Here is a 25232-nt window from a genome sequence, read left to right on the forward strand (position 1 = left end):
ACGACGTCGTCAAGGCCACGTCAAGACAAGCTTAAAAACTTAATAAAATCTTAAAGTGGATTCTAAAGTGGACAGACACAGCACAAAGCACAGTCGCCAATGCTGGAGTCACTGTCATAAGCCTCGCTGCTGTATTGTGAACCAGCTGGATGCATGAGAGTTACAGTAGTTCAGGCAGGAGAATATGGACACATGAATATGTCAGCATGAGTTTAATTTTAGTGTTCTAGTGTTTTTTGGACAAGGGGCAGAGAATGCTTAATTGTCATTTGTTTTTGTTTTTTTTTTTAAGAAAAAGTATTGAAGACCCATCTCTTTGGAGTCATCTATTGCATTAAGTTAGTGTGACTGTTTTCCGTGCTGGTCTTCTGCCTTTTTTAATAATTATGGCTCACCTTTTGCTCTTCTCATAGACTTTCAATGAGCTTTTCAACTCTCAGCGCACAGAAGCGGACATCCTTAGCATTGTCTGCAAGGCAGAGGAATTTGAACAGTTGAAAGTAAGTTTGTGAAGTTCTTTCTGTCAAATTAGTTACCTGTTTTAATTTAAAATGATCCACTCATTTAACCAACAGGCCTCTCATTCAGAACAAGTAGAAGTGCATAATTTGAATTAATTACTAATTGCAGTATTTATTTGACTGTAGCTTTAACATTTGTTTAGAATGTGATCACTCATTTATTCCTGGTTTTGTGCTATATTTGTTACATGGTAAAGAGACTTTATGAACACCCCTTCATTATTGTGGCTGTTCACTACCATTAGCCTTTTGGTCACATAACTTTTGAGAAGTGAAAACAGGCTGACCATCTGTGTGTGAATGTGAATGCTCAAAAAGGGATTGACGGATTTCAATAAAATAAGAATGTAAATAAAGGGTTCCTCACACTGTAGAGAGACCTGCACTGCAGAGCTGCTTACTTACTTACTTGTTTAGTGTGTGGGACTGAGCTCTGGAAGCTCCTTCCCTCACCTGAATAAAATTATAGACAGGTTTTTCAAAGAAAGTAAATGTTTGCTGAATAGTCTCACATTTTCAAATATTCCGCTACCCTTTGCTATAAAGACATTTTTTCTATTTATTTTTTAAATTTTTAAAACCTTTTTAAAAGCTGAAGTGCATTAAAGCAGACAGACCCCTTTTTGCACACGTCTCCTTAGCCACGGTAGATAGGCTAATAATGTGAACAAAAGGTTCACGTTTGGATGACTGCATTTCCACTTCAGCTGTTCAACAGTCAACAGCTCCACAATGACAACATTTTACTTCAGGCACCAGGTTTCATTGCAATTCAGCATGCATTTTATTTTGGGAGATTTGTTCAATAAACACTAGCAATAAATCATTCTATGGTGTGACCAAAAGAAATCTGATAAAGACAGCGTATAAACACTTCTTCCCTGTAAGCCAGGCCTATAGATTATAATGAAAAAAAGACAAATTGATGCATACATTGACTACAATGGATCACTCTGGCAGGGAGTCAGTAGTTGGAAAGCAAAGTGGATCTGGTAAAATTTCAAAGTTCTACTCTGTGTACAGACTTGCACAGAAATACACTGAAATACACTTTACACTGTAGCATCACCATGACAGCAGAGACGGCTGTGCTTAACAAGACACCGCAGAGTACCAAGTAATCAAATAAAGGGCAAGCAAGACGGTCCAAATCATCTTTGACTGCTTTTGAGCTGCACCTGCTCAGTCACCACCAGACCAAACGATGATCAGGGCACACTCTTGCACCACTGAAGTGGTGGTGTGACTTGTCCGGATTTTCTGCATAGAGCCTTCCTGCATGATTGCCAAATTTTGTCTTATGCGGCTGCGCAGCACACTCACATGCCTACTGCACAATATTTTCCTACCAAATTGTCATCCTTAAATTTGATAGATAAAAATCACATTATTTATTTTATTATTACCAATAGGTCGGATGATTCTGTTTTTGTTATTGCTTTCTTTGATTTTTATTGTGACTAGTAGTCTTCATTTTAGCACATCTTACTGGTAAGTTAGTTGCAAGCACTAGAAATCCATATTCTTTTGCTCTGTAGCATCTCGAAAAAAACATTCATATCCATGTTGTCAGATTCGAGATGAAGAAATCGAGGAGCTGGAAGACCTGCTCTGTAACTACTGCAAGCTGCCTGTGGCAGGAGGTGTGGAGAACGGCTACGGCAAAGTCAACATTCTGCTCCAAACATACATTGGTCGAGGGGAGGTGGACAGCTTCTCACTCATATCTGATCTCTCATACGTGGCGCAGGTTGGTAATGGTTTGTAGCAGTAAACGGGTTGTATGAAATATAATAGGATGTTTGTTCCACTCCTCTGAAACATGCTAACGTGTTTACAGGATTCACCTCACTATAAATGAACGGTTGTCTTGCATTCTGGTGAAATATGTGTCCATTGAAGATTTCCATGCCAATGGCTCGAGCTGACACCTGTGTCATCATCTGTGTGGTCTCTCTGTACACCTGGTACACTGATTTATTTACACTGTGCTGGAAGTGACCATACTACTCCAACTTCTTAATTGTAGAGGATCTGACTGCCTGATTGTTGAGGTAGCAGCATTGAGTAACATCCTCTCTGCAGATTTGTGGTAATTCATAACCAGCTGTTTTAAGGTTATCGCAGGAGTGGCCCGAATGTGTCTCATGAAGGTGCTCGGTGGTAACTGATTTGAGGAATCTGAGGACCACGTGGTTAGAGATTGATGTTGAAAAGTGAAGTCCTGTCTAAGGTCTTTTTGTCTGCTGCTTTGAGTGGACACTCAACAGTGTCCAGCTGTTGTAACGTCTCCTCCCCATATATCCATTTTGCAGAATGCTGCTCGGATTCTCCGCGCTCTTTTTGAGATTGCTCTGAGGAAGCGATGGCCTGCTATGACATGCAGGCTGCTCACCCTCTGTAAGGTGGTAGACAAGCGGTTGTGGAGTTTTGCCCACCCTCTTCGACAGTTCCCGAACCTGAGCCACATTGTGCTGAACCGTTTGGAGGAAAAGAAGATGACAGTGGACAAACTGAAGGAAATGAGAAAAGATGAGATTGGTAATTATCTATTTAGTAAATTATAATTTTCATTTTCACTTTGTGCCCCAAGCCAGTTGTTTTGTGTTAAATCTTCAAAGATTTGATGAATTAAATGTCCTCAACAACTTTCATTGTCATTTGGTTCTGCCTCCAGGACATATGCTGCACCATGTCAATGTTGGGCTGTCGGTTAAACAGTGTGTTCACCAGATTCCATTTATCTCCATGGAGGCCAGCATCCAGCCAATCACACGCACCGTCTTACGTGTTCGTCTGGTTGTTACACCAGAGTTTCGCTGGAATGACCAGGTAATTGTTAAAGTGGAGAGGTGGTGAGGGCTATAATTACTGCGCAAATCATTGTTAAGTTTGACAGAACAATATCCATCTGCTTGCATTGTCAGATTATCTTGCTTGAAATGCTTACTTGGATTCAAAACTTTCTTTAACTTCTGAGTGTAGCATGGGCAAATAGGATGTGCTGTGTTTCCGCTATTCTGCAGAAACCCTTAATTTTACTTATGGGTTGTGGAACGTGTTTTAAAACACATGCAGTTCAAGTCATGGTGTGCATGTGACGACCATTTTTTTTCGTGCACACCTGGGAGCTCTGGGTATGGTCCCAGTGATCCCAGTGTGATCCCAGTCGGTCACTCTCAGTGTGGAAACTCTCGGTCGTGACACTGGTGCCGGACAGTCCGGGCACAAGGTGGTTCTGGACCTGTCCAGACCAGGTGGGATCTTCATGGACAATCCGAGCACATGTGTGCTGATCCAAGAGTGTGTTAAGCGGGTCCTTGGGACTTCCTCCCAAAGTTTCGATGTTCTAAGGTTGAAATTGCTTGGCATGGGATTGTTGGATACAGTTGTTTCAGTGGTGCAGTGCACTCCTGCTCCAGCCACTAGGTGGTCCATCTTTGTGAACCGGTGTGAATCTAAGGGTCTCACGCCAGGTAGTTGCTCTCTCTCTGACGTTCTTTCCTATCTCCAGGAGCAGCTGGGTTAAGCAGATTCTTCACTGTACACTACCATATATTCTTATGCAACATGTATGTGCCCACAGGATAATGACCTCGTCTAAGTCACGCTGCGAGTTGTGCGTGTGTAAGCAGTTAATTGAGTAGAGCCGTGATTGACTGGCGTGAAAAGACGAAGAAGCGCTGCGGCAACACCAGCAACTACAAGAAGTAATCAGAATCGTATCAAAGTTTGGCATTGCCCATCACTACTGAGCATCGGAAGATATGGTTGCAACAGGTAGTGGCTGGTGCCTACTTGGTCGGAGAGCCAATCAATCGAAGTCTCAGGCCTGGCCAGTGCCTCGATGTGGATTGACCAATAGCGAAGCGCATTAGGGGGCTACACACATATTTATAGAACTACTAAGGAAACAGATTTCCGCGAGCTGTGGACGTCATTTCGTTATTTTTCCTTTGGAATTTTTCCGTCAAATGCCTGCTGAAAATGCATTAAATGTTTTCTGCTTTTTTCAACATTTCCGCTTCATTTTAATACGTTCCATCAATTGAGATTACATCTTTAATTTAGGGATCGTTAACTAGAAGGGATTTAAGGTGCGGCGCTGCACCATGATTGTTTCCATCTCGCCGAAACCCTGAAATGGCAGTCCTGTCTCCAGCTTTTGCGGTAATTCTCCTGCACGCAGTTTTATTTGAAGCCACAGGGGTACAGCAAAAGGGCACGCAATTGGAGGATAAACGCGTTAGCTTATCGTCTTGTGTGGTATATGAAAACTAGTTTTTATTTGTTTTTGGCAAAACATTTTTGTCTCTTTTTATTTGTCAAATATAACACTGATTCTCACAGTTTTCATCAGCATTATAACGTTGGTGCCATCTCGTCTTGGTCTTGTCTTCGTCATGGGAAAAAGGGCCGCTGACGAACATATTTAGTCTGGTATCGCCTGATGAAATTGACACTGATGACCATGCCCTTAAGTGCCATTTAACCAGTTAACCACTGTTTTATGTATGTAGTGTTCGTTTACACGGCAACAATGTGGTCGCCTCCTCCCGAGTCTGGCACCATAGGAAATAGGAGTGGGAACTGTCCCATATTTTTCAATTTCTAGCAAAATATGTGCTCCAGTGAACTGCGAGTCTGACACGGTGAATGTCAGCCAGTCACGATTCATCTGTCGTTCGACCCAAGTTTGGCAAAAGTTTCATCATATTGTCTTGTGTAATACATGATTCATGTGCGGTAGGTACCACTACCAAATCCTTTGATGGAAGTTTCATGAAGTCATTAAAATGCTTTGAAAAATGTGTTCGTGACTGCTGGGTGTGACCTCACTGCCAGGATAATGAATAATACATTCAGTAATAACAAAGTGACATTTGCAGGTCTTTTGTAATTTTGAATTGTGATCTGCCTCCTTTACGACTACTCAGGTCCATGGCTCAGTGGGCGAGCCCTGGTGGTTGTGGGTGGAGGATCCCATCAATGATCACATCTACCACTCTGAGTACCTACTGCTGCAGAAGAAACAGGTTGGTGTGCAGCCACCGTGAATGATGGAAGATGTTATCGAATTAAGTTATAAATGTGCTGTAGCAAAATATATAATCTGCTTCTGAACTTGCATGTTTGACCTCAAACATTTATGGTTATCTATTCCACTTTACACAAGCAGTCAATTCACAAAAAATGTTTTCATTGTTTGTGTAATTTCACACCATGCCTTTTTTTGAGTGAGACAAGAACATGATCAGTTGTAGTAATTGTAAGTTGTTGAGTGCATACATCAAGGTTTCTACCAGGATTTTTGATATTGTAGCGGAGAAAAAAACCTTCTCTATAAAATTGTAAAATTAGAAAGCACCCTGAATAACACCAAAGAGCTGTAAAAAGTTCAAGATTGTGGAGCTGCACAAGGTTGGAATGCGTAGTTCCATCAGCAAAATGGCTGCAGAGAATCTAGCTCTTTGGCATCAAATCGATCTCCTTTGGGTGATGATATTGTGGTGCAAACAATACACCTACTGTATAGCATAGAGATGAAGGGTGAAGGGCAACTTTGGAATGGAAGTCTTGTATAAAAAACCCCGTTGTGAGAGCATTTTTAACCCATATTGTGTTCATTGCAACTGCAAATATTCAATGTTTTCTTAGGAAGATTCCCAGGGAGATCATAAATATTTACACCACTGGATCAGACTTGACTGTTAATGTCATGTTACAGAGATTTTAGTTTTTAGAGACATTTCAGGTACTGTCCCCTCAAGATGAAGAAATCTAGAAGTGTCTTCAAGATGAGCTTGCACTGAAGCATGTTTCAACATACTGTACATATGTGTGCAGGTAGTTACAGGTGAAGCGCAGCACATTGTGTTCACCATCCCCATCTTTGAGCCGCTGCCTTCTCAGTACTACATTAAGGCTGTGTCTGACCGCTGGCTAGGTGCTGAAGCCATCTGCATCATCAACTTTCAAAATCTGATCCTACCTGAGAGACACCCACCACACACAGGTGCACATTTTTGTTTTGACATGAAAACTAATTTCTAAAAGTTTGTGATGTTATTCTATTAGGAAAATGAAACTGCACAGAACCTCATTTTGGATCTTTTGAACTATTGTTAAGAATTAACATGAATGTTATAGTTAAAATGTATCATTAAATATAGCATTGTATAAATTAGATTCATATTGTTTTATTGGCGATCTTGTGAACTAAATTATCTTTGCATACGCTATATCAAACATTGAAAAAAAACATTGAGGATAATGTTTAATTATTATAGACGAGACAAAATCCCTAATCCCATGTTTATCTCCCTTCTCAGAACTGCTGGACCTGCAGCCGCTGCCAGTAACAGCATTGCAGAACCAAGAGTACGAGAGTCTGTACAAGTTCACTCACTTCAACCCCATCCAGACCCAGATCTTTCACACACTGTATCACACTGATGCCAGCGTTCTACTGGGAGCACCCACGGGCTCAGGGAAAACCATAGCAGCAGAGATTGCCATGTTCCGAGTCTTTAACCACTATCCAACATCCAAGGTGAGATGTCGTTTGTTGTTAGTAATATATACTTTGTCAGTTAACCACCACTTAATCCTGTTCAGGGTTGCGGGGAGTGCTGGAGCTTGTCCCAGCGGTCAGTAGGAAAAAGTTTCGAGCTTCACAAATTTTCAAATTTTTCCAGCCGCTTAGTACCTGATGTTTAAATGTCTAAGATATTGATTCCACATGGGATCATATTGGTGGTTACAATTACTTAGTCACATAACCTAACAACACACCAGTCCACCCCAGCTGAGTTTGTGATGGAAGTTTCTCTACTACCTGCGCTGACCTGTGTCAGAATGTAGTCTGTATTGCTGCTATTTTGCCTATGGATTCACTGAAAATTTGGCCGCCAAAAACATGCATTTTCATTTTTTGCATGAAAGACAACCAAATCAACACGGCCATAATAGGATCTTGTCAGTTCTGTGTTACTGTTAGTCGGTTGTGATATAATGATTTGATTATGCAAAAGCGGGTCTTGGTGTCACGTCATAACAGTGGGTCATAATGAAGATAATTATCTCTCTTCTTCTCCCCTTTGACCAACTAATTACAGAGACCAGCTCCTGTTATGCATCTGCAGCAGACCTTATGCCTTGAATTTTTTTTAGAGCTGTTTGTTTCTACATGCTGGTGTACAGCCTACATTCTATTTTATTCTATTCTATATTGCTGTAGGTCTTTCAGTGTTTCGGTCTTCGTCCTCGGCTTCCTTGACCTCAGTTCACCAAGGATTTTCATTCCTGTGCATCCCGAATGTTTCATTTCTCGGCTCTGCCCTAACTCTACTTAGCTTCTCGTTCTGCTCAGAACTTTTAAGGACAGACATTCTTGGCACAGCCAGGATGGAGTAGGTCCTCAGTTTGTCTCAGTGTACCATAAATACCGGACTATAGAGCTCACTAGCTTTACCCACTAAATTTAAGAAAGAAAATAGATGTTGTTCATACGTAAACTGCACCGGTCTATAAACCGCGGGTCCAGTGGTGCTGTCTGCACCATGGAAAGGTCAATGTTGCTTAAAAATGCATGAGGATCGCATCTTAACTAGTAACAGTGTTTTGGCAGCATGAAGCTCTTTAGCCTATAAAAATCCATGTATTATATATTGTATAAGCCACAAGGTTCAGACCGCATGAAAAATGTTGCATTTTGTAGTCTGAAAATTACGGTATTTGCTTTTTGAAAATTATATGTGCTCTTCCTGGAAAGACTTAAATTTTTATAAATATCTCCTGTGTTTCTCAGTCACTGGACATGAGATATTGCATCAGTCGATCTGAGATTAGTTGCTGATTCTGAATGAATTCTTCTTCTTACAGTATAGTTTAACGCATGCTCAGATCTTTATGGGCAATAAAATTTCAATGTAGCTGTACATATTTTTTTCCTGTATTTTTTAAAATCAAATTCAATGGCATATTTTAATTCAACAATTCTGACTTCTTTCCAACAAAAATATGTATTTTGCTGAAATACAGGTGGTGTACATTGCTCCTCTGAAAGCCCTTGTCAGAGAGAGAATTGAAGATTGGAAGGTCAGAATTGAAGAGGGACTCGGAAAAAAGTGAGTCAGACCCTGTAATGTTGAAATGTATCATGTCTGCTTTGGTTTTAACTGATACTCAGAGCTAAAAATGTGCTTCAATTTCTGACCTCTGCCATAGAGGAGTGCTGTTGACTAATGTGAGACTGGGATCTTATTTTGAAAAAGTCCCTTTTCAAATGCAGGTTTCATGAAAGTTTCATGAGTTTTGAAGTATCTGAAATCTTGATTGTCTTTAGAGTGGTGGAGCTGACCGGTGACGTGACCCCGGACATGCGGGCGATAATGCAGGCTGACCTCATTGTGACCACCCCAGAGAAATGGGACGGTGTTAGCAGAAATTGGCAGAACCGAAGTTATGTGCAGAAAGTGGCAATCCTGATCATCGATGAGATCCACCTCCTTGGTCAGTTTTGCCAAATTTGTGGCTTAGTGGCTATCAAATTATTTCCAGTTGCCATTCTCTCATTTCCTTAAACATTTACTTAATTTTTTCACACTCTTGATAAAACTCAAGGCCACTTAAATCCAACCATAACTATTGACTTTACAGACACTATAAAAGATGTTCATACAATTTTGTTCAACAAAAAATACTTTAAATCATATTGCAAATGTGTGGTTATAATGTTGTTTGTGTCATTCTAGGGGAGGACAGGGGACCTGTACTCGAGGTGATAGTCTCTAGGACTAACTTCATCTCTTCCCACACTTCCAAGAGTGTCCGTGTCGTAGGTTTGTCCACTGCCTTGGCCAATGCTCGAGACCTCGCCGACTGGTTGGAAATTGGACAGGTCAGACTATAAGCAGTGTATTCACTCTGATTCGTGGTCAACTTATCCTATATAATGCGTGCATTATTGCACTCTCTTTTAGTTTTTCCAATTATCTTGTTGCATCATCTTTATCTTACTTTGCATACTTTTACGTAAAAATGGATATATGTGGTGGATACTTTTTTGCAACACAACAACAAACAGTTGAAGCCTTGAATTTATGAGAAGTTACCAGTCATTATTTGACTTTATTAAAATATTACAGGCAGCATGATCAAATGTCACCTGCTTTTAAAAATAGCAAATATGATGGCTAAATAAAATTCTCTATTTCACAGATTCCTTTTGCCACTAGCCCTCATTCCCACTACATCAATAGTCGTGATGTCACAAAAGCTTGTCCATGTAGTTGTGTAACTGCTATTTTCTCATGAAAGCCTTCAATGCACTGTGCATCACATGCACAAGGCCGTTGCACTGCAGTTTGATATGTAGTTCATCCATTAGTGCAGTCACATTCACAGCGAATCTGAGTTCTGCCACCCAGTCTTTATCTGAAAGTTTTGGGACGTCATGACCTTTCTTAACACAGAAATCCTGAATCTTGTCTATCAGGTCCCAGACACTTTTCAGTACCTTGCCAAGGCTGGGCCACCTAACAGTGCAGTGATAGCTTATGTTGTTTGTTTCGCTCTGATGAAGTTAACTGTTTTAGTTACAGCATCATCAACATTGTTCCATTTTAACACAACACTTCCTGAATGCAAAAATGTCAATTTCTGCACAGGATTAATTTCTGTCATTTTGTCCTGCATTCTCTTTAAAAGTCCAACATTTTTCGCCGTTAGATTTGGACAACCATCTGTTGTCACACCTGAAAGCTTGTCCCATTTCAGTCCTAACATGTCGTAGAATGCATTAACCTCTAAGAACAAGTCATTACCAGTGGTTGTCCCTTTCATTGACTGCATTGCTGCCAAATCCTCCGTGATTTGAAATCTGCAGTTATCCTGGGCGGTGTCACGTACATCGCAGCTCTCATCCAAAGCCAGATAAAAAGCCAGTCAAAGTCGGATGCTCTGTTCTTCAGCTGAAGCATTAAGTTTCCCACAATGTCCACAATCCACCTTGTTACAGTGTGTCCGAAGAGTGAAACGCTCTCAAATGCGTCCTATTTCTGTGGGCACGTCAGCGCAGCAGAGTCCAATAAACAGTCCTTAATAAAGTCTCTAATAAACTCAGAAAACCCCTTCATGAAAAATGACAAAACTTGTCCTGACAGCTGCTTCTCTGGCGGTGTGAAGTTTGGTAAAATGTCCTTGTTGTGTTTGCAGTATTGCAAGCAATGCATCAGAATCCCTTGCACGCTCTTCATCAGCCAGATTTCTGTATTTATCTTCATCAACAGCCGGATGTGGCCCGCAGGCCGTAGTTTGCCCAGGTCTGCTCTACTCTGTCAGTACATGATTAAAAAAAGACACAATCAGCCCCCTTTTTGTTGAGCTGGTGTTTTAACAGCTTCTTCTAGGACTCAGAAATTATTAACAATGGCTCGATTAACCACAGTCAAACTCAAAATGTGTGCTCTTATCTTTGCCTGAGTGCCTTGTTGCCACCTGCGATATGTAATCTCTCCCTTTTGTCTTCTACCCTCAGGTTGGTTTGTTTAACTTCCGACCCTCTGTTCGCCCTGTACCACTTGAAGTTCACATCCATGGTTTTCCTGGTCAACATTACTGCCCCCGAATGGCCACCATGAACAAACCCACCTTTCAAGGTACAGCCTTCCTGCCTCTGCATCGTCATTCTTTCAAAATTTCAGATATTCTAGATCATGGGTCTCAAACTGATTGACAAAGGGGCTGCTGTGGTGCAGGTTTTGGTTCCTACCAAACATGCAGCACTCAGGATTTTGACTGGCAGCAAAAGTTACCTTAGGTTTTGTGTGATATGGAGTTTCAAACTACAATGCTCTTGCAAACAAGATTATGTCACAGTCAAGCTCTGACTGAAGCCAGCAGAAAGAATGGCTGTGGATTTGTTGAGTTTCACTTTATATAGTTAGTCATAATGCTGACTGCAAAAGATAAATGAGAAACTTATTATTAATAGTTATTTTTTGTCTTTTAGACTTTAATGTCTGGGCCTGAAGGAAATGGATGATTAAAGTATATTTTCTGTTATTTTAATCTGTCATTCACATTTCTATGCTTTGAAATTAACCTTTGTTATACATAGATTACATACATGCAGTTAACCACCGCTTAGTCCTGTTTGGGGTTGCAGGGAATGTTGGGGCCTTTACCTCTCATATGATATCTGATCTCCTTTCAAGTCTCACTCTTGAACTTGAAAGAGTGATTATCAGTGTAGTTAAAGTGGGTATTGATTTGAATAGGGTTTCAAGTTGTTTTTAGCAATGTGAAAACTGTAGTGCATTTTTCCACAGCAATCCGCAGCCATTCTCCAGCTAAGCCGGTTCTAATCTTCGTTTCATCACGACGGCAAACTCGACTTACTGCACTCGACCTCATTGCTTACCTGGCCACTGAAGACAATCCCAAACAGTGGCTTCACCAGGACGAGAGAGAGGCAAGATCACACGCTTGCAACTGGACACTCACAGATTGATATTGTTCTGTAAACATAGTTTCCTTTCCTCTACATGAACTGTGTTTGGTTTTTCACAAGGTTTGATTATAGGTCCCATTTTCTCACTTGCACGTCTCCTCATTTTGAAACCTGTCAACGGCATAATGTTGCTTGACAGAAGTAGTTATGACCATAGGAGCACAACGTAATTCTACCTTGCTTTACTTTCTCACTTTGAGTGAAGGTGGAGATGTACAGTATGAACCGCCATTAAGTTGTCTATGTTCTGGTGAGTGGTAAATTGGCTGACACAGACTGTCTATGTTGGAGAGCAGTTTATTTAGTTGTTTTATCTCCACCAGAGTCAGTATAGCACTGATTTTATAGCAAGAATACCAATATGCATATTAGCGAGAATACCGATTTGCATTAGGTGAGTTTGTGTTTCAAACTCTGTCTTAATTTTGGCTCCCTCTATCAAACATATCTACATGCATCACATTGAATAAAATATGTGTAGAAAACAGACTGATAGCTTTGAGAGCGTTCACATTCTTTCCCTCATCTGAGTTTCCGGCACGTGTGCTTTGTTTGCAGATCGAGGACATCATTGCAACTGTGAGAGACTCCAATCTCAAGCTCACGCTGGCCTTTGGCATTGGTATGCATCATGCTGGACTGCATGATCGAGACAGGAAGACAGTGGAAGAACTTTTTGTGAACTGCAAGATCCAGGTGTGAATTAGGTTCCACTGTGCGCTGTGTGAGCAGTGTTACCACACAACAAACATCATGTGCATCTTATATATTGAATTTTGTAGGTCTTGATTGCTACAAGTACTCTGGCTTGGGGGGTGAACTTCCCTGCTCACTTGGTGGTTGTCAAGGGCACTGAATATTTCAATGGCAAATCCAGGAGATACGTGGACTACCCAATTACAGGTAGCTCAATGTTTCTGTCTTTCCACTTTTATTTTTGTGACAAGATTTCCTTTTCAAATATTGAAAACTAGACCAATCTGTGTACCTATGAATGTCATGTGGCTCTGCAGGACAAATAAACACACACAGTTGGTTAACCATTAAGTAATCTGATCTCCCAAGGCAGTAGGCGAAATCACAAGACACTGGAGGTGTATGAAGTGCTGTTCAATCTATCTTTACTAAAAGTATAAATAAACAGACAAAAACTTGAGCCTTTATACTTGAGTAAAAGTTTAAAGAACATCTCATCACATGTATTATTAGCATCTACAAAATGCTTTTGAGTGGTGGTTAATGCTCGACCAGTGTTGCTGAGGTCTGACACCACTGCTCAGGCAATTAATCGAAAAGGAAATTTCATGATAAATAAAGTCGGAAAGTCACTGAAAATGTTATTCTCTGCAAACAAGGACTGTTTGTAATTAGCAGAATAAAACTCATTTTAATTTAACTTTGGCAGAAATATCAAACGATGCAATGACAAATCAGCTGATATGACGTATATATCATGTCTGACTAAAACTGTGATAAATGATTGATAGCTGAAAGCTGAAACTATTTGTATTACATATAACAGTCTCAAGAAGCTCAAGATGGTCTCCAAAATAAACACTGAGCTGGGAACATGGGTCAGATTTCATACATAACAACCCATGTCACAAACAAGGAATTAAATACAAAATCGCTTGCATTTCATGTTGATCATCATCCCAACATGACCCAAATGCATTGTTGATGCCAACACAGTTTTCTCTCCATGTTTCCCCTCCAGATTTACAGAAATCACCTTTCAGTCCCTATTTTTTTGCTCACTTCATTAAATGTAAGCATGCATGTTGCTCTCTCTAATATTATGTTGTGTGTGTAGATGTTCTGCAGATGATGGGGCGTGCAGGCCGCCCTCAGTTTGATAACCAGGGCAAAGCTGTCATTCTGGTCCATGACATCAAGAAGGACTTCTATAAGAAGTTTCTGTATGAGCCTTTTCCTGTTGAATCGAGGTAAAACAAAAATGTTATGTTGAACCTGGAATGATAGAATGTGTCTTTAGTGCTCCCTATACTGTACTGTAACAATGTCCATATCACAGACCAGGGTTGCATGCAGTGAGTAGCTTGACGAAGGAAATAGCTTGATTAAGGTGTCATGGCAGGGAGAGATTAACTACTGTAATGACTTCTTCTTGACAAAGGGTGGCGCCCTGAGCCCTTTAGTCCTTCCATTTGAATTGTCATTGGAGGAAGAAAAAGCAAAGCTGATAGTTAGCAAGGAGCCATTTCAAACTGGTAAATTGTGACTGTGCTGACTGATCAACTAATTTATCAACTAATTCATCAACTAATGATCCGGAATCAGTGCTCCACCATGATGGTTTAATGCCGTCCCCATCGAGCCATCATCATCAACACGCTTCCTTCTGTAGGTTTGGATAAAATGAAACATTTAGGAGAATCTGTACTGAGTCGTGCTTCAGATCATCACCGTGAGCTCTGACGAACTTAGCTACCGTGCAACATGGAGGTAATGTGTCCATAACCCGGCAAATCAAGTCCTCGGATCTTAGAGAGAGAGATTAAAGAAACCTGTCTAATGTTTGACAAATCTGCAAAACTGCAGAACAGTGTGGTCACAAGTGACAACACAGCTGGGATCAGGTTTGTTAGGAATTCACCGCAGACATCGACAAGGACCGACGAAATTACATGCACAGTCACATTTCTTAATTGTATATTATATTACTAAGTGGTCGTCGCATCAGAGAAAAAGTTTGTTGACTTGGTTGCATTGCTGAGGCTTGCGCACATCACCCATTCCGTTTACAGTTGAGCTACAGGGCTTACATGCTGGCCATTAACCACATTTCTCTTCCATCGTTGGGCTAAGCTGTTTACATGCACCTCAAAATCAATCCCGAGGTCAGACCTCATTCATGGAAGTAACAGTCGTTGGACCTTGCACATGATCACTCAATATTTAAGAAAAAAAATAAATGAAACTTACAGATAATACAGGGTAATTTGTTCCTTTGCTTTTGATGTACAGCTTCTTGTTGTAGCAAATACCTATTTGCGGTGTACTTCAACAATGAACTGCACTGTCATTACTTGTTTTCTACAGCCTCCTCACTGTGCTGTCGGACCATCTGAATGCTGAGATTGCTGCAGGCACAATTGCCTCCAAGCAGGACGCCATGGATTACATCACCTGGACTTATTTCTTCAGACGACTTGTGATGAATCCCAGGTGAGAAATGCAAACATGACATTTCTCTTTTCTTATTATTACTTTTTATTGTTATTTCAAAAATGAGCAGCCAAAATGGCTGAAAGGTGCGTTTTCTGTTTTTGACATACTGCATTGATCACAAGTTCCCAGCAACAGTCTTGTCACAGCAGTGAGTCTTAATAGTTAACATTATCTCTCTTCTTGCACCCTTTGAGCTACAAACTACAGAGAACACCACCAGTGGTGCATCTGTCACATACGTTATTCCTAAAACTGCTGCACCGAAGCCTCTTCTGAACAAAGAGGTTAAAACAGACCATGGACTGAAAACAGTGTAGAGTAAACGCCAATGGTCTGTCAACACATGTTTCCCTGACATCTGTCTGGATCCGTCTGGTACTTCTTCCATAAATGCAAGTTTAAAAAAGAATCATGCATGTGGTGAATTAGTTATCTGATTGTTACTTCAGTTCTATAAATACTGTACATGCCAAGCCCTCTACTGAGCTTCGCTACAGAGAAGGAGCTCATAGCTCTGAATATATGACTTGACTCCTTTAGCTACACCCTCATTTTCTGATACTGTATGCACAATTCACATATGGGCTATAGCATTGTTTGTGTGATAGAGTTTCCGCTACATTGAGGGTGGGTTGGAGAGGTATATCATGGTTTTAAAAAATATCCTGCCTGAATCCCTGTGCAGATGTTATCTGCCTACATTAGATAACGTTTATTAGTCCCACAGTCGGGAAATTCAAGATCATCATCATCATAGAAACATACAATAAAAATAGTGTTATATCTTTCTGCAGTTGGACTTCACATATCCCATAAATATCATAATAAAAGAAATCTCATAATAAACTTATGTGTGGATGTTATTCACATTTTACTGTGAAAGAGCAACCAGAACATTACTACTTGGGCTGCAGCACAGCACTGTATGGAACCCACCAAAGCCGAGCGTGCTAAAGGTCATGACAGTAGTTTTAATTGTACTTTTAATACAAAACACTGTTGATTTAATTAGATCCTATTGTGCATCTGCCCCGATTAGAATGCAGACTTTGAATGTCTTTGATCTGATGATTATGGACCCGCCCCAGCTGCTACTGCTGCATTTCAATGTATTTAATTCAAGAACATAACCAATAATGACACAGAGAGTCTGATTTTATTTGATGATCTATGCAACCGTACACTAATCCGGGGTTACATCGTGGTCCTACTACTTCTTTCCATTACGGCGCTTCATGTGGTCTCGGAACATATCCGTTTTGATAAAAGAGGAAACCCTGTATGTAAACTTGTTAACAGTACAAGGAGCTTATATATTATACTGAGAAATACGAGCATGACCTTTTACCTAAATTCTTACAATGGCCAGATTGGCCAGAAAAGCCACAAATGAGGCGTGCTGATGATCAATTGTTTCTTAGGCACCACATTTTAGCATCTTCTCTTCAAGTTTTAGATAATGTTTGTGTGCTCTGCTTCCCCCTATTCTTGGCCTTTACACAAGAAGCACTAATATTAGCTGGCAAATTATCGCTGATTACACCCCTGTGGACCCTCATGTGGTAACTTTTACTTAGATGGAGCATGGAAACAATTTTTTTCAGGCATTTCCAGCATTTTTTTTCTTTTAATATTTTCTGGTGGAAAGACTTTAATCTGGAAGTAATTATCTTGATTTTTTTCCCTGCTGTCTGTCCTCCCTAACATGCTTGGATATATTTTGTATTTATTTCATAAAAACAAACTTTCTGTTTAGAATTTGGCTGCAATGCATTATTCTGGACACTTGGACCATTAGGCATTTTGGTATGGCTTTTTCAATAAAACAAATGGTCTAAGTGTCTCTCTGCATGTTTGCATTAATTTTTCATTCTTGTATGGACCAATCTTTGACAAGAACTCTGATCTTGTGAGGACATTTTGGCTGGTCGTCATGAGGTTTTGTGGGTTAAAACGTCAAAATTAATAGGCCATTATAATTAGGTTCAGTTTGGTTGTAAGTCCTGGTTAAGTTTAGCCATTTGTTTTGGATGCTTAGGTTTAGGGTGAGAGGCTGGGGAAAGAACCAAGGCAATGAGAGACTGCTCGAAACAAGGATACAAATCTGAAGTTTTTCGAAGTTGTTAGGGTGGGGATCCACAGAATAATTCTGCCGAGTAGAGGAATCAGAATCAGCTTTATTGCCAAGGTCAGTGAGGATCCCACCAACTAGGAAAGTGTTTTGGACGTGCAATAATGAACAAGAACATAACAATAATAAAATAAAATAACATGACCAGGGTGAGAAAGGTCGGCTCTGATCCGACCTGCACGTTTCTGGGTCCTGGAGACATACAGGTCATGAAGAGGTCGCAGTCTGCAAGCGATCACTTAGTCAACCACGAAAACGCAGGTTCACGCAGCATTGATATCTGTAACCCACAGTGAGAATTTAGTTTTTTGTTTTGTTTTTCCTTTGTTAGACCCAATTTGTATAGCTAGTCCTCACTCTTAAGTAGCTTAAGATTAAGAACACTTGAAATCCAAATAATGTGAAGTATGAAATCATTCATTAGTTTAGGCAGGTAAACTCTAAGCTTCAGTATCAGAGAAGAGATGGCAGCTGGGTGTTCTGTTCGTGCCAACCTACATTTAAAGGCCCAGTTATGCTTTCAATGACGTTACCACTGATCACATACTTCTATGTGTTCTCTATGTTGTTGTTCACCAATATATCAACCAAGGGTACTTCCCAGAGTCAAACTTTATGACAACATACCCCAAACCAACATGCAACTGTGGAAGAAGTGTTGAAAACCTACCTCTTACTCATTATTATTTTTTTTTTCTGCAGCTATTACAGCTTGGAAGACATCAGCCATGAGTCTATAAACAAATACCTCTCCAACCTTGTGGAAAGAAGCTTGAGAGACTTGGAATGCTCATACTGCATTGACATTAATGAGGTATATGCTGATTCAAATTTAACTTAAATATTTTAAAGGGTTTCAGTTTTTTTATTGTTGTTGTTGCAGGACCACAGCATTGAGCCTCAGACCAATGGCCGCATTGCGTCTTACTACTACTTGAAGCACCAGACCGTTCGCATGTTTAAAGAGCAACTGAGAGCTGAACTTTCCGTCAGCGACCTCTTATCCATTCTGACTGTGAGTTTCAAAGCAATGAAGGATTTCTTTTGTTTTTAGAAGAGGCTCTAAATGATTTTATTTGGTTGAAATCTGTCTTTTTAAACTGGTCTCTGTTGTTGTTATTAAGTTGATAATTAATTTGCGCTGTAATCTAAAGCTTTCAGTTCTGATTTACTCACAAGCTGCCTTGAATTCCATCTCAGATTCACATAATTTTATGTTAAAGCAGCAATGTGTATTGAAATTGAATATTTATCTGTGTGGCAAAATCGTGATTTATGTCATCACAGGTGGCAAAGCAACACCATATACAGTACATTTTGAGGGAATTCCATAAACATTGTCTCTGTTCAATTTCCCCACTCTGGGACAAATAAAGGGTATATAATCTAATGTATTGTTCAACAACAGCAATATTAGCAAGTGAGCAAAACCTGGAAACAGCGATAGGCTGAAGAATCTGAAAGAAGACAGAGTGACCCAGATAATCCAACTTTATTTGTACAGCTCATTTCAGAACGGTATTTACAAATTGCTTTATTGACAAGCTAACATGACGAACAACGTTGAAGGTGCTGCTTTTCTTCAACTATTATGTCATGCACTCAGTGTGATCGACAATTCATCTTTTGGCGATCACTCCAAAAACTGGTCTTCTTTGAGCGTTCTAGAACGACAGCCAGGGATGCTGTCTGATATGTTTTCTGAAATGTATGCCTGACATAATAAACAATAACAAGCAATGAAGGTTTTCATACGTTAGTAGTAGAAGTCCAAAATGGTTTCATTTGGTTAAAATCATTTCTGACATCATTGCTTGTGAATGCATTTATATATTTGTAATACAAAATTGAAAGTGATGGCGAGTAACAGTATAACGATTTCTCATATCATAATAATATCATATATGATACATTATTATCATTATGTAAGGATAAGGATCAGTCCAGTTCTGAAGAAGACAACAATGGGGTTGGGGTTGCTTGTGTCTCTTGTCTTTTTTGCAGGTTAGAACTATAGGTGTTACTCATTCAAATATTCTTCATTAACTCCTTTAACTCTGACTTTAAGGACTCTGAGGAATACGCTGAGCTTCCTGTCAGACACAATGAGGACCAGCTGAACAGCCAGCTTGCTCAACAACTCCCCCTGCAGGTCAATCCAAATTCATATGACAGCGCCCACACGAAGACCCATTTGCTACTCCAAGCCCACTTCAGCCACGCCCCACTACCATGCAGTGATTATGGCACGGACACGAAGACCGTCCTGGACAATGCCATCAGAATCTGCCAGGTGAGGTTCCCCCGAGTCAGACACCCTGAATTGTTGAGAAATTAACAAATCAGACTTATTATTTCTCTATCAATAGTATGCTACTTCATATTCATGGTAATATTGATGTCAATACTGAATCTTAATTGAGGCTGTCCTGCCTCTGGCTGAATGTAGGCAATGTAGCTCTCAAGAAAGTATTTATTAAATAGATCCAACTAAGTAAGGCAATTCACATGAGGTATAATCATGAAATCGCATTCATCAAGTCGTACAAAAAGGTTTACATTTTAGGAATCAATATCAATCGATATCAACGAATGCTGAAGCAATGTTCTCTAATTTAAGAAATGCTAAAATGATCTGACAGAATCTCAGTTCATGTTGCGCTCAAAATCAACCATCTAAAAGTGATTAGTCAAGGTTCAACTGCAATGACCACCAGACGTCTTTCTATGAAGTAAAGGAATGAGTGAAGCATTCACCTTTGAAGCGAGTTCCCTGTGGAATTACAGACTCCAAAAAATAAAAGTATTAAAGATTTCAGCTGATTTATGATGCAGCTTTCTGATGTCTCATCAATAATGCTGCATTCAGTAGTGAGTGCTACTGCCAGACATGCCACTATGTTTCTACATGTCTGGCTGCCTTAGCAGCTCTCTGTTAACTTGTAAAGTTTAGATACCTAGTAGTATTGATGGCACATCAAAGTACGTGTGTATATAATTTAACTGTTAAACATGTCCTTTTCTTTTTTTGGGTATTTAAACTTTGGAGAATATTAAAACCCTGTGAGCTCTTGGCCTCAGCTTACTATGAGTGTCTCAACACATTAACATATGTTTGTGATTTTCCTTGCTGAGTGTCTGGAAGTGAAATATTTGTCGGGTTTGGTTATATTTTAAACAACTATTTTGAAGGGAATAACCTTTTTGTTGGTGGAACATTTCTGACTGTTAAATTGTTCGCATTTAATTTCAAAATAATGCCACCAATTGGTGGGACCACGACAGACTTTTTTTTCCCGGTTTGGTGTTTGTTTGCTATGTTGAACAGATCACTTTTTGTCATGTCCATTTTCTTTTTAGAGTTTTCTAGTTTGTGTTGACTTAAAAGTGAACATTTTAGACTTCAGACATCCATTGCTACTTTCAACATAGTTTTTTGTCAACGAAATCTGATGGCATGCTAGTCTAGTCTTTGAAAGAGAAACACAATATGGTGAGGGAACACTAATGAAAAGCTTGAGAGAAATTAAAAATGTAGAATGATAGTTCCTCTCTGACCTTTTGTTTTATCTCATTTCAATTCACAAGTGTCACTGCAATGTTTTTTGTGTGTTGAGGCGGAACGCAATGAAGAAAAACGGTCATCCTGGATCGTCATTACTTTTTAGTAGCGTTCACTTTTTGGCACAACATTGGCAATTACTTAGGTATAGTTTGATAAATGCATGTCATGAACCCAAGATCTTAAAAAGAAAAGGAAAACAAACATTCCGTAAACTCCGAATTCATCCCAGATGAGTGTAGAGAATTAATCTTTCTTTTTTCGATTCACGACTTGATTAAAGCGTTTCATGAACTTGAGATGTCAACAGGGTTGTTTTCGCAAACGTTGACAAAAATAGTTTGTTTAGCACTCTTCTTTTCATCATGACAACATGATGGTGACTATATATGGCTGCTTGTTCTCTCCTTATGTGACGTCTCAGACAAAAAAGAAAATCTCATTGCAGTGTCTGCATTTTTTTTAACAAAAATCTAAACACAAATCAATATATTTGTGTCATGTTGATGCGGAAAGTGGAGGGGTATACATTTCATCAGAAATTAATATACAGTGCAAGGGCTATGTTCATATTTTCATTTGAAAACCAAATAACTAAAATGATGAAGGAATTTCTATGGCACTTTCAGTGATGTTTGGAACATGGCTTGCTTAGCGATTTGAGTTTAGTCATGTTCAGCAGCTTTAGGGTTTATGGACATTCATTTCTGTTTCTTCCTGTGTGCTGCTGGCCACATACAGTATCTGGCTGTGGTTATTAAACAAGAGTAAGGTGATTGACTGCCACCCATAAAACGCAACATACAATCAAGTCACTGAAATAAATCCACTTTCTTGTGGTAATGGTGACAAAATACAGATACAAATTAATACAGATTTAAGGTCATTTTCAGGTTTTGCTATTCTATCCTTGTGCCCTCCGATGCTGCTGACAGTGTGTGTCTCATACAGTGTTGCCAACTCCTCAGTGAGGGAAGTCGATGTTGGTGGCCCTAGAAGTCCCTCATGACTTCATCACGTAATTTGCATAATAACTTTGCACACGTCCAACCCATTTACTGCACAAAGGTGAATCAGTGTGGTATTCACCAATTTCTGACTGTCAAAATATCAACAACAAAAATCGCTAAATTTGTCACTACTTTAGTAGCTTTGCAAAAGATGCCGAGATCACCGCTTTGTATACTTTACCTTTCATCCTAGCCGACACCCTTGTGTCACACATCACACCTGACACTTTTCTCCAATTATTCCTGCCTGCACCTACCTCTTCACCTCTTTCTCACACTCTATTGCCCTAGACAGTTGAGCCTAAGTACTTAAAATCCCCCCACCTTCTTTATTTCTGCATCCTGTAACTTCAATGGCACATTTTAGATTATTAATTATATTGTTAAATAATAATATTATTAAACTCCTTTCCTATTTGAGAAATGGCTACAAATTTTCAGGCTTCTTTTTTATTTGCAATTGAGACAAGTCTGCCTGTTTGTAGAATTTTGCATCCATTTTTCACCAGGGAGTTGCAAATACGGATAATCATTAATAAACAAATTTGCTGCATTTGAAATTCAAAAACTTTGTGATCCTGAATCTTTGAACTAAATGTTTGCTGCAGTCCTGACTTCTTAAATTTACTACTGCCTTCTGTTTCATCTCAGGCCATGTTGGACGTCGTAGCCAATGAGGGCTGGCTGGTCTCTGCCCTTAATATCTGCAATCTGGTGCAGATGATTGTTCAGGGCCGTTGGCTGCATGACTCCTCGTTGTTGACACTCCCACATGTGGAGCAGCAGGACCTCCATCTGTTTAGGTAAAACTCTCTTCCTGCATGTCTGGATTGTCATCCATCTAAGTTTAATGTCCACATGGACAATAAATACATAGATAAAGGACATTGCTCTGAGAGGGTCTCGATTTAGCAGAAGACATGCCTGACTTAAAAATTGAGCAAGACCACGTCCGCTGGCTTAACCTATCGTTGTCAAGTTTCTGTGCTTCACATCAAAAGAGACGATACTCCACGATTCATGGCATTGAAAGGGATTCATCTCGAAATCAAGCCATATACTGTAAATGTAGATCATGAGTACCTTCTCACCATTCTTAAAAAACGGCGTGAGTTTGCAGAGACTCACAAGGTTTAGAAGGAAAATCAAGTTCTGTTTCAAACCGTCTTTCTGGCTCGTCTGCGTGTGAGATACAAAGAAGGAACTGAAATCTGTGGTTCTGTTGAAGAAGTGACAGAAGACAGCGTTGAACGTATCAGACGTCCGGCGACGCCTGTGGAGCAGCTGCAGCGACTGACGTGGTCTAAAGGAGGCAGGAGTCGAGCTACTAGGATTACACTAGACCAGGACAGGACTCTGGGCCTTTAGAAGATCTTCACCAGCTCTGTCCAACAACTGATTGTCCACGGCCTGCAAAGTGATGGAAATTGTGGCACAGATTTAATTATACTGACACTAAAAGGATGATCAGAGAACGTTAAATAGTAAGATAATGGTTCTTTCGGGGAGGTTGTTTTGGTCATGTTCCATTTGCAGGTGAGGGCCCCTCCCTCCAGATACAGGAAAGGGGGCTTCCCCTTCCAGTCACCTTATGTGACTCATCAGGGTTAGGTTTTGAGACCCCTCCCTTGGGAGTCAAGTTTGTTTGTTTGCCTGTTGTCGTTGGTTTACTTATTATGGGTTTCTGCAAGGAGTGGGGAGCAGATTATGTTGGACAAACGGTTTTCAGGGGTTAATGCTAATGGCTAATACATTTCTGAAGGTGTCTTTCTTTAATACAAATGGGGTACTCAATCCAATTAAGAGTGCAGTTCAGGGAGAAGGAAAGGAGTGGCAATTCTCTGGTGTGGTGGGTTATCAACTTATATCAGAATTTGTAGATTAGTAGATTCATTACGATCACAGGTAAAATTCAACATAATTATGTGAACTTTCTTAACGTGTATGTGCCTCCTGAAAGTGATTGGTCCTTGTGCAAACGCACGTTTGAAATAATGACCACAAAGAGCCAAGGGACTTTGCTAGGTGGTGGAGACGGCAAACCATACTCCAAAAATATCAACAAAACGATGTCATGCAGGAAGTGGGGATAGTGGATGCGCTCAGAGGGATGAATCCAACAAGTTGTCAAACACACATTACTCAGCAGCTCACAATGTCTATTCTCACATTGAAAAAGTAGAATACTTTGATATAGGCCCCAGCGGCATTTCAGATCATGGACAGGTCTGTGTGTCAGTCCACTTAGGTGAAACAAGTAGATCTACATAATGGCTATTAAACACAAACATTTTATATAACCCAGTTATCAATGATAAACTAAGAGCAGATGTGGAAACCTATTTGGAACTTAATGATAATCAGGAGGTGTCTCCACCCATATTAATGGATTCACTCAAGGCTGAGATAAGGGGCAAAATAATAGCAATTTCCTCAAATGAAAAGAAGATGTAACAACAAAAATGTACTGAAATGGAAGACAAATTGACAAAAATCAAACAGAATTCACATTCACAATCTTTAAAGGAGGACACCATTTTAAAAGTATTTAAACTTAAAAATGAAATCGATGAAGTTAATTTACTTGAAATACAAAAAAATGTAATATTCACAAAGCAACATTATTATTAGGCTGGTGGAAAATCATTGAAATTACTGTCGTACAAGTTAAGAAAACTACAAGCTGACACGACTACATATTAAATCAGAAACCCCACAACTAACATAGTAAAAACTAACCAAAAAAATTCAATATTTCCTAAAATATTGTGAAAAGCTGTATTCTCAACCTCAAACAGATAGTGACCATCAGATTGATGCCTTCTTATCACAGGTACAACTACCAAAGGTCACCAATGAACAGAATGAGAAATTGATATCCAACATTGCAGGGGGTACTTCGATCAGCGATTGGGAGACTGAAAGGAGGGAAATCGCTAGGAACAGATGGATTTACCTCAGAGTGGTACAAAATAATGCAGGATGGATTAATTCCAACACTTTAAGAATGTGTAACAGGGTTTTAGAAAAGAAAAGCATACCTTCCTCATGTAGAGATGCATTCATCTCTGTTATTCCTAAGGAAGGAAATGACAACATGGGGTGTGGGAATTTCCGACTTGTAAGTGTTTTATTTATTTGCAGACGATTTACTAATGACCATAACACAGCCTACTCAGACAAAAGTAATGAACATGCTAAAAGAATATGGTATATTATCAGGGTTCAAAATTAATATTGATAAAAACCCAAGCATTGACACTAAATTAGGGCCCTCTGACTATGACTGGAAATGGAATGC

At 39.8% G+C, this 25232-nt stretch overlaps 1 protein-coding gene across 2 annotated transcripts in view; it reads left to right on the forward strand.

Moving 5' to 3' along the window:
* ascc3 (activating signal cointegrator 1 complex subunit 3) overlaps positions 1–25232 on the forward strand; it is an 82074-nt gene that overhangs the window by 51178 nt on the left and 5664 nt on the right. For both annotated transcript variants that reach the window (XM_053880155.1, XM_053880156.1), the window contains 20 exons: positions 414–500; positions 2095–2271; positions 2837–3062; positions 3199–3353; positions 5459–5557; positions 6369–6537; positions 6854–7074; positions 8565–8650; positions 8869–9035; positions 9278–9423; positions 11062–11182; positions 11855–11997; positions 12595–12732; positions 12819–12939; positions 13850–13982; positions 15100–15225; positions 18062–18173; positions 18243–18374; positions 19428–19652; positions 22583–22734. In XM_053880155.1, the coding sequence (XP_053736130.1) occupies positions 414–500; positions 2095–2271; positions 2837–3062; positions 3199–3353; positions 5459–5557; positions 6369–6537; positions 6854–7074; positions 8565–8650; positions 8869–9035; positions 9278–9423; positions 11062–11182; positions 11855–11997; positions 12595–12732; positions 12819–12939; positions 13850–13982; positions 15100–15225; positions 18062–18173; positions 18243–18374; positions 19428–19652; positions 22583–22734 (2936 nt within the window). The remainder of the gene's footprint in view (positions 1–413; positions 501–2094; positions 2272–2836; positions 3063–3198; positions 3354–5458; positions 5558–6368; positions 6538–6853; positions 7075–8564; positions 8651–8868; positions 9036–9277; positions 9424–11061; positions 11183–11854; positions 11998–12594; positions 12733–12818; positions 12940–13849; positions 13983–15099; positions 15226–18061; positions 18174–18242; positions 18375–19427; positions 19653–22582; positions 22735–25232) is intronic.

The sequence above is a fragment of the Synchiropus splendidus genome, chromosome 12, assembly GCF_027744825.2.
Source record: "Synchiropus splendidus isolate RoL2022-P1 chromosome 12, RoL_Sspl_1.0, whole genome shotgun sequence".
NCBI classification, from domain to species: domain Eukaryota; kingdom Metazoa; phylum Chordata; class Actinopteri; order Syngnathiformes; family Callionymidae; genus Synchiropus; species Synchiropus splendidus.